This window comes from Kogia breviceps, chromosome 6 (assembly GCF_026419965.1).
Source record: "Kogia breviceps isolate mKogBre1 chromosome 6, mKogBre1 haplotype 1, whole genome shotgun sequence".
Classification (NCBI taxonomy): Eukaryota; Metazoa; Chordata; class Mammalia; order Artiodactyla; family Physeteridae; genus Kogia; species Kogia breviceps.
In genome coordinates this window covers 71,977,562-71,987,864 of record NC_081315.1, presented here as the reverse complement: position 1 = coordinate 71,987,864, position 10,303 = coordinate 71,977,562, and the positions used below count along the sequence as shown (strand labels likewise).

The 10,303-nt window shown below is 35.5% G+C and overlaps 1 protein-coding gene across 1 annotated transcript in view; it reads left to right on the top strand.

Moving 5' to 3' along the window:
* Positions 1-4,334: 4,334 nt before the first annotated feature.
* Positions 4,335-10,303, top strand: part of GABRG1 (gamma-aminobutyric acid type A receptor subunit gamma1) — a 67,000-nt gene continuing 61,031 nt past the window's right edge. Inside the window, exon 1 of the mRNA XM_059066308.2 lies at positions 4,335-4,550. Coding sequence (XP_058922291.1) covers positions 4,447-4,550 — 104 coding nt within the window. The 5' untranslated portion in view covers positions 4,335-4,446. The remainder of the gene's footprint in view (positions 4,551-10,303) is intronic.

Below are 10,303 nucleotides of genomic sequence, written 5' to 3'. Positions count from 1 at the left end.
CAGAAGTATATAAAAGGAATAAAGCTATGCATTTGTTTGTTTATTTATTTAATTATACACTGAATACTTATTCATTCTACAGATATTTATCGAGTACCTATTACTTGCTAGCCATTGCTTTGGACAAAAGGGGTGAGTGGATGAAAACAAATGAAATCCTTGACTTCACAGAGCTAAATTATAGGGAGAGAAAGGTACTGACCAAATGTACACATAATATTAAATACAGATAAGCTATAGTAACATTAAATATATACATAACAATACCAGGTTTGATAAGTACTATACATTTTTAATATATAAAATTTTAAAACACAGAACTGATCATTTGGGTAGCAATACAGATACTTTTAAAAAATGTGTTATATTCTATGATATTCTATGATATGAAATGGTTGCTTTAAGTGGAGAGAGTATTACATGCACCTATAATATAGAACCATTAAGAATAATGCCTGGTGACACATAGTCAGAACTCAATAAATATTAACTATTATTTTAGGACAGACTGTACCACAGACTAGCATGCAGTGAACAAGCAATAAAGGCTGCTGGGGGAAAAAATGACACCTAAACTTAATCAGAAAGAATGAAGAGAGACGAGGCAGATGAAGAAGAGGGAAGGGCCTTCTAAACTGAAGGGATAGCATATGACAGGACAAAACAAACAACACACAAAAGTATGATATTGAGTGATAAGTTTAGGAACCTACAATTGTGATTTTTGACTGAAGTACAGAGTTTGTGGCCATCAGAAGAAAAGTGTACCAGGAGAACTATAAAATGACTCCAAATGTCCTCTTGCTCTGGAGAAGCCACGTTTCAGGACAATGTTGAGGGTGGGGTGAGAACATCAGTGTCTCCTTATCTCCATTCTCCCTGTTAGACTGTACATTCTAGAAATTACTACTCTGTGCCAGATTCTGTAACCAAGCACTGGAGTAAATGAATTAGATTTGAAACCTACTCTCAACAAGTGAACAACAATGACAAATAACATTTTTTGAGTAATCTCTATTATCCATGTACTGTTTAAAGCAATACCCATGTCTTCATCCATTTGATCCTTAAAACAACTCAGTAAACTAAAAATTCTTATAACCTTTCTATAGATGAAGAAAGCAAGGCAAAAAGTGGTAAGTCTTGTTCACCATTGTATTCTCAGTGCCTGGTACAGTGTCTGACATCATAATTTATTCATAAATATTTGAATGAATACATTAATAATGGACAAGTGAATCATATGGAAATCTAGCTTTGCTAGGCCAGGGTTGCACATTCATAATCAGGTCACTGTCTCACTTGTCATTTTTTGGGACAATTATAGGACAATGGTTTTCAAATGTTTTGATGCATGAGAATCTCCAGAGGTTCTTGCTAAAGATTCTAATTCATGTCTTTGCATTTTCAATAGATACTCCAAGCATTTTATTCTAAGGTGATACTTGGATACATTTTGAAAAAAAACTGCTGTGAAATATGAGTTGATAATCATTACAACTAGGTATGAAATTAATGAATAATGGTTATGGCTCAGCCTGTCAAAGGAAGGAGAAGGGGTATGGTGACTTCAATGACAATATGAAGAAATCATCAGCTGCAATGGAGTCATTCTACTGATGCTTTTCATCCGTATTGCAGAGCTTCTCATTTTGGGCACTATTGAGAGTTCAGACTCAATAATTCTTTGTTGTCGGATGGTTTTCTTTTGCATTTTAGAATGTGTAGCAGCAACTCTGGACTCTACTTACTAGATGCCAGTAGCTCATCCATTCTCCAAGTTGTGACAACTGAAAATATCTCCAGACATTGAAAAATGTCTCATGAGGTCAAATTGCCTAGAATTGGAAACCACTGTCATAGTGGAAGACAGAGAGCTGTCTCTAGACACTTTCCTACAGAAACTTCTGGCCTTCTAATCTAAACTTGTATACAGTATAAGACACCTGATATATTTCTCCATAAGTGTTCCTCTGTAAGACGCTGTAGTTTGTTTGATGAGCACAGTGTACCTTCTTGGCTTTTTTTCAGAGCTCACACTATGTGTCATCCCCCCTCCTACCATACACACACACACACACACACACACACACACACACACACACACACAACTGATTTAGTAAATCAAATGAGACAGACTGTCAGCATCAAGACATGACTGATATACAAAATCATCATTCCTTCTTCAGGTTCCAGAGGGCTCAGATCCCTTTATCATAGTTTACAGGGAATTATAGTTAACTATGACAGCAGAATAGGATCAGTCCCAGAAGACAAATATTATAAGAAGGAAAAATAAATCGAAAGCAGAGACATAGATATAAAAAGTCAGATAAAATTTCTTGAAAGAAAGAATTTAAATAAGTTTGAAAAATTTCAGCCCCAAATTTGCAAAGACATATATTTCAGAAAATACAGAAACTTTCCCAGTTTGGAAATTACTCCAGTCCTTTATTTTTACAAGAATAAACAGACAATGTGTAACTGCCTAAGGATATATCCTTCACCTTTTCTCTTCATCAATTTCTCTTAACAGTTCTCAGCATCTTTCAGTTATGTATAAGAACAATAAGAGTAAAACCTTGTTAAGAATTTTTGATGGGAAAACTATAAACTACTGTTGTATAAAAATATGCAATATCATATTGCCACTGATTATATGCAGAAAACTTACCTAATCTTAGCAAAATGCAAAGAGTACCTAGATGAGTATTTGTTATTCACTACATATGTCTAATGAATTCATTCCTAGTTCACTGGCTAATCAGAATGGTGATTTAGTGTGTGCACCCAATGAAACAGTTAAATAGCTATGCAAAGCATATTCTTAATTGGCCAGAAAAAAAACCTTACCCAGATTCATATTGAAATCAACTTTAAATTTATTCACTTCAAAATCTATTATAATGAAATTTTATTGTTATACAAATTATTTGGTATGGGCTACCTTGACTAACATACTTTGTGGAAGAGAATAATGCTTCCTAATTAACGGGTAGTACAAGAAAAACAAGGAAGTCAATACCTATTTTCAGAGAAGACTAAAAAGATGGAGAATCAAAGAGAGGGGAGAAAAGCCCAGAAGTGCACCATCTGTTATTCTGGGCAAGAAAATACCTATAACCTTGTTACCTCCATCCAGTTCATTTAAGTGATTTCAGACGACAGGGTAGCAACAACTACTCATACACAAACACTGTTACTTCTACCTTGAACTATTTGCTGGGAGACAAATACTCTAAGGTTATTCGGTGGTAAATTGCAGTTCACCCCTGAATCTGGTCAATTCCAGGTGGTTGTGAGGTAATTAATGACAGCCAAAGACCCCAACCCCAGGGCTTTGGTGGGAAGCAGCGATTTAGGAGGGCATAGAGGCGGAAGATGGCTGGGCAGAGCAAGCCTGTTTCCACCACCACCACCACTGTCTTAGCCTATACAGTTTGTTCAAGCTGCCAGAGGCTTTCTAGTTGCCATGGCAACTGTTGGGCTCTGCTGCAAACTCAAAGCAGAGCATCTGAAGTTAGGTACCAAACACTGGAGCTCAACTAACTCAAAGGGGAGAACAAGGATTACACATGTAATCGATCTCCAGCTCCTATGACTAAAATGACCTTTTTAAAATCGGATTTTTGTTTATGTTTTTGTAAAAGAAGATTATTCTTGTCTGGTATTGTTCATTAGTATCATCTCCTGGTACCCGGAGAGAGGAGACTGCAAATCCTCTCTTATAAGGCAGCGGAAGGGGGGTGGGTAGGAAACGTGATGGCCAGGAATGCACCCAGCCCGCTCATTCATCCATTCAGTTATATATTTCAGCATCTTCTGAGAACATATTTGTGCTGGGCATCGTGCCATGTGCTGGGTCTGCAAAGAGAAATGAGACGCTAGCTCCCCCCACCACACAAAAAAAAATTAACAACAATAATTAACAAAAATTAGCAGAACCTTCGCGAGCCTGGGGAAAACCAATTTGGCACGGCAAACTCCCCACAGATCCCTCTTGGAAGACAGATTCAGAATCCAAACACGGGCGAGGAAACAGATCCCCTAAATAGAGTCAGGCAGGACGGGAGGCTAGAGGGAAGCCGTCTTTCCCTAGGGAGGGAAATCTGTCAGGGCCACTCAACTGTTTCTCTGAGGCTGCCAGGGAGAAGAGGTTTGTTTTTCTTTCAGAAAGACGGAGCCCTTTTCCCTACTGGGCTCGATTTCTAGTAGGGGAAGCCCCGCCTTTTGGGGCAGTTGATTGGCCCAACTTCTTTTCAGATAATTTATGCCAGCATCCTCTCGGTCTGATTGGCTCCCTTGCTCAATTCCGCTGGGAGTCGCATCCTACCTGGTTGGGAGGTGTACTGCCTTCCCACACTCTCCCTTCTGTACTCACCAGGCTGCAGCTAAGGTGGGAGAAAAAGTCCTGGCTTGGAGAACTGAGCGGAAAAAGCTATCCCAATGGGTTCTTGGAAAACTCTTCTCTTCTCCCCTTTTCTTCTGTGGAGTCAAAGGAAAGGGTTGAGGTTGATGTTCCTGTTACTGACCCTGCATCTGGGAAACTGGTGAGTAAATTCAAGGACTCAAAACTATTCTTTGGTATCTACCCACTACCCCCTCATTTCTCTTTTTTAAAAAATATCATTCCAGGTTAAATAATTTGCATTTCCCTGGGCACATGTGCAACATTTTACCATCAGTTTATTTTTTGATTAGATCTACTTTTTCTGATAGAATGAAATTAGCCTATGTGTGAAGCACGGAGATTAGTTCAGTTGTTTTTGACTTGAAGCACAGTAGAAACTAGTAAAGATTCAGTTACTGGAAGTGGGAAGGGGAGTAGAAATGTTTTCTCTACTACATTTAGTGAATGAACGCCACTGATGAACTTTCTGGATGATTCTGCATTTTAAAGACAAAGTTATTTTAGAAGCTTTTACAGAGCATGGCATGTATGATGCTTTTTTATACACTAATATTGCCTTTTCCCTTACCTTTTTGCTATTCTAAAAAAAAAAAATCAAAGTTTTACATCAAGAAAGATCATAAATATGACTAAAAATCCATCAGGGTTGAAACTATGTTACATTTAAGTTAGAAATAACCATGTATATTTTACTGAGCCAGCTTTGAATCATTTTTTTTAACTTGGCTGTGTACAAGTAAATAACTATTGTAAAGTGATGTGAATGTCGTGTGTGTGTGTGTGTGTGTGTGTCTGACAGAGAGGGAGAGAGAGAGGGAGTGCTCAGAACTCAAGAGTAAAATGCAATCACTATAGAGATGGAAAAATGCCTTTTTAAGTACTTGCATCACTGCTAAAATTTATTATTATGACGATTATTTTTAGCATATAGCTAGAGTGGATTTTTCCATTACTAACAGATAGAACAACTGTATTTTCTCTCCAAAAATAGAGAATAAAGTATGCTAAGTAATATTAGACTTGCCAGAATATGTTTGACACTCAATGTTTTTTAAATATTACAGTTTTAGTTTATTTACCCTTTTCCCTTAGAAACATAAATGTTCTGCATGAGCACAAATATACTAGTTGATTAATTATTTCTTATATTTAAGTGCATCATAATGGTTTATTTCTTTTAACATATTATAAAATTATGGAAGATATTTTGGTAGGCCATGTATTAGTGCTCTCATGCATCTTCATATCGCAATGAATCTGTTTTCTCATAAGTAAAAACAGACTAACCCAGTGATTTTCTGAAATAACAACCTGTAAGCTGATTTATCACTGTAAGTGCAAGTTTCTCTTGCAACCTAATAGACAAGCTGCTTACTAAAGGGCATACTGTCTACTTAAAGAGATGTTTGGTTTTAAATAATACATTTTCTTCTTGAGGATATTTACATTATGAGAATCATTATGGGTTTCAGACTCTCTTCAAGCTGCTCAGAATTAACAAGTTGTGTGGTATAGTGGACAGAGATGGGCTCTGGACGTCTGGAGACATGATTCTATGTGTCAATGGTCCTTAACCGCTCTGAACACAGTTTCTTCATCTAGGAAACGAAGGGTAGTAGTAGATCATTTATGATTTCTTCACGTTTTCATATTCAGTATTTCTAAGATTTGAATGGAAACATAAAATAACTCAATAGCTGTGTCACTGGCTTTTTGTAGCAGTTTTCAAGAGGAAAACTCTAATTGGGAATGCTGTGTACTTTTTTTTTTTGGTCATATGTATGAGTGAGAGAGAGAGAGAGATGTGTTATGCAGCTAAAATAAATAAATCATTTTATCTTAGTACTATAGAGAATATGGATTATTCTGGCCAGCGAAAATATACATATTAAAAAATAAAGCTGTATGTTGCTGTTGTAATTAACTCTTAGGGCCTCAGTTATGGGAGTGTATGTCTTCATTTTTCAAAGTAGCTACAGTTGTGATAAGTTTTTCATCCTTTTAATATTTAGTTGAAGATAGTTGATGTCAACATGTATAAGTCATTTACATTCATAATTTCTTCTTCCTTTCTTCTTTTTTTGAGGGACCTTTCTAAAACTAATCACAGATGGTTCTATTTGTAAGAATTTTGATGTCTGATGCCAGTTTCTAAATTAAATTTTCAAAGTCACCTATTTTGGGATTTACCGAATTGGAAGCTATTATTTTTTTGTATCTAATCAAAGATAGTAGCTTGTTTACTCATTAGTTTTCTTCAAGAGCATAAAGGAGAGGCACTTTATTGATTTTTACATTGCTGAACTATGAAAAACAATCCTGTTGTTGTAACTAAAAGCTGTAGTCATGGTTCCTATGTTTCATTCTCTGTGAGGCTCTATGGCATCTTGGCAAGTTGGTTAAAATCTCTCAAGCTTGATTTGACTTATTTGTAATGTTGAAAAAAAATATAATTATAATCAGACTTTTGAAAAGAATTGAAAAAGTGCTTTGAGATTTTACATAGTCTAAAATGTAATTTACGGTAAGCTTTGACTAAGAAGTTATACTTTGAGAGAGCTAAAGGAAGATAACTCATTTTTATTTCTAAAAACAATCTCATGAGTCAATAATCATACATTTTAGCAGTCAGTTTCCCAAATGACAATATTCAAGTATAATTATATTATAAAATATATTATTTTAAAATAATTTCAGTAATATATTTTGTGGAGATGGTAATGCATGGTTTTTCTTTAGGCATTCAGGGCTTTGGCTTCATTTTCTAATAAAATATAGATGCAAATGAGTACAAAATGACTAATGATGCTCTATGATAATTAAATATTCAAAGAAGAACTGAGAGACAAAATGATTTTGAAGTTAAAATGCAAATGCTATAATTGATAAATCCCCTGTGTATAGGGTCTTTTTGGTATACTCGTCCTCCTTTTTATCCCATTATATACTATGAGTCACATTTTTGGCTTATCAACAGAAGGAAATGTTTTATTTTTTCATCTCAAAAATGAAAGAGACAAATCTAGTATTTTATATTTATATATTTATATAAAGGTGATTAAAATTTGTCTAAGAAAATAATAATGAAGGTGGGGTCCCAAAGAAGAGGAGACAGGTGGGGTGAAAAACTGAAAAAAAGGGTTCTTGAGATATTGTCAAAATATGATGAAATGACTGCCACAGGCCTCAGGAGAATAATTCACATATATGCATGCTACCAACTGAGAATCCTGGACTCGATCATTAGATGTAAATTCTAGTTTCAGCTCCAGCACTTTCCACGAGGCTGATTTCAGGCAAATCTTTGAGGCAGAGAGTCCTCGTTTGTGAAAAGTAGAACTGACATCTACCTTTCCAGCTTGTTTCAAGACCAAGAGAGAAAATTTTTGCAAAGTACATGGCAGTTAAAGTTTTAACTGAAAAGTCATAACAACAGATATTCTTGGAATCACATTAATTCTAGAATTTTTTATTCTAGTTAAATTTAAGTGCAGTAAACTCCTTGAATTGTTTGTGCATTATTAAATATATTTTGGATTATGGGAGAGATCATTCAACAAATATTTATTGAATGCCTGCTATGTGCTCTACACAGTGCAACTTGCTGGGTTTACAGTGGTGAATAAACTAGACATGAGAACTAACCATATGGATAGTACTTGTGTCTAGTGTTCTACATGAGTACTACCATTATACACACTGCCAAGGCTGAGGTTTATGGTATTAACCAAAGGAAAACATCTTGTAGTCAAAATAAGGAAATATACCTTCACAGCTCCAAAGATAAACAGGAGTCTAACTTTAAGGTTAGAGGGTACTGATAGAAAAGATCACAATCAGGGAAAGAGAATTAGAACACCATGAGATTACTCATCTACAATACTAGAAAACCATGGAGGAAATGTCTCCAACATTCTAAAGATAAATGTTCAACCTGGAAGGTTATACTTAGCCGAACTACCAATCAAAAATGAAGGGAAAATAAAGCCCACTGTTATTCTCTCCATTTCACAGATGGAAAAACCAGGGCACAGCAATTTTTATGAACTCACTAAAGATCATCTTGCTGATAATGCTGAATCCAAGACTCAGATCCCATGTGCTCTATGCCCAGAGCCTGCATTTTTAATCACCTTTCCTCTAAGATTACAAATGCCCTATAAATCAAAGCAATTAACATAACTGTGGATAAGGGGGTTGGAAAGTAAGGAAGAGAGGGATGAAAGGAAGAAAGGAAAGGAAAGGAAAAAAAGGAAAGGAAAGGAAAGGAAAGGGGAAGGAAGAGAGGAGAGAAGAGGAGAGACAGTAAAATTAACAGAAGCTCAGTAAGTTACAGTCCGCTGTGTATTTATCACATAATCTAGAATATTATGTGTAGTGCTGGATTAATTATTTTAGGGAAAACTTAAATGAATTGGAGTTCTAGATGTAGAAAAAACACCACTGAATAGAGAGGTAAAAGCAAGAATTTTGAATTCAGGTAAATATTGTTGAGGAATCATATTCTTAAGGATGCTAGAGAAAATCATTGTTTAATTTATTATGTATAGATGTTACAGACAAACCATAAACAAGTAGTGAAAGCTATGTGAAGCCAGATTTTCATCAGTACAAAAGCACTCTAACAAAATAATGGATGTCTTGTCATTAAACTTCAAGCAGAAGCTTGTTAGAGTTGTACTCTGTGAGAGCCAGATGAAATTTATGTTTTTTTCTACTTTTAAATATTTCAGAATCTAATTCTATCTGTACTAAAATGGTTTAACCAACTGAAGCCCCATGTTTCAGGAAATAGTCTTAGCTATTAATTCATTCAATAAACAGTTATTAAGCATTAGCATTCATTCAACAAATATTTACTCAGTGCCTACCATGTATTAAGCAGAGGTCTGGGAACTGGAGACACAGTGGAAAGCAAGACATAATCTTTGTGTTTGTATAGTGTATACAGGACATATATGTGATAGTATACGTGCTGGACAAAGAAGGCAGAGCCCTTGACCCCAGTGAACTTAAACTCTAGTAGTTAATGTTGAGACAGTCTATCGATACAAACAAGTAAAGACAATAAAATGCTATAACAGCTACTTGCAATTCTAGATGAGCTATAGTGGGGACACTAAGAAGACTGGCATCGATTGAAACTCTGGGAAAAGACTGAATGCTCTTAGCTGTCATAGGCATAAGTTCAGGTCAATGTTAGTGAAAAATATACATAGGAAGATAACACTACTATTCCGTGGCCAGAGGTATGGTCTCACGGTTTGGTGGGCCTTTTGAAAACTATATTCCTAGGATATCCTTTACTATGGTCATCTAACATATGACATTAAGATAGCAACGTTCTATTAAAACCTATATAACTTAGTTTAGTAGTAAATTTTTGAACTGTAGGCATTCTTTCCTTACAAATACAATTCATTTAGAGATTTAACATTTCTCCCTATTTTTAGACCAATATATTGAGTGACACATATTTTGAGTAACACAGTGGTAGAGACTGTGCAAAATATTAGGGATATAGAAAGGAAGTTAACATATACCCTGTACTCCAACCTGTAGGTAGATGAGCATATCAGAACATCTATGATTAGAATATAGTGGGTTTAATATGAAAATTTTAATATTGTGATCAGGGTGTGATTTGGTTCTCCACATAGCTGTAGGGTTGCTAGAATCAAGGGTTCTGGAAAACAAGTTAATCTTTGGGTAGATTGCTAGGACCATGACTTGTAGTTGCAGAATTTGTGATCTGTTTCAATATAGGCAGGTCATTTACCTCTCAGTCGGCCTAGATGTGTACCACTATTAGAATAATTTTCCAACACATGCAGTATAGTGTTTTGAGCAGGGATTAATTTTCTACTAAACAGCCACATTGACTAGAAAGAC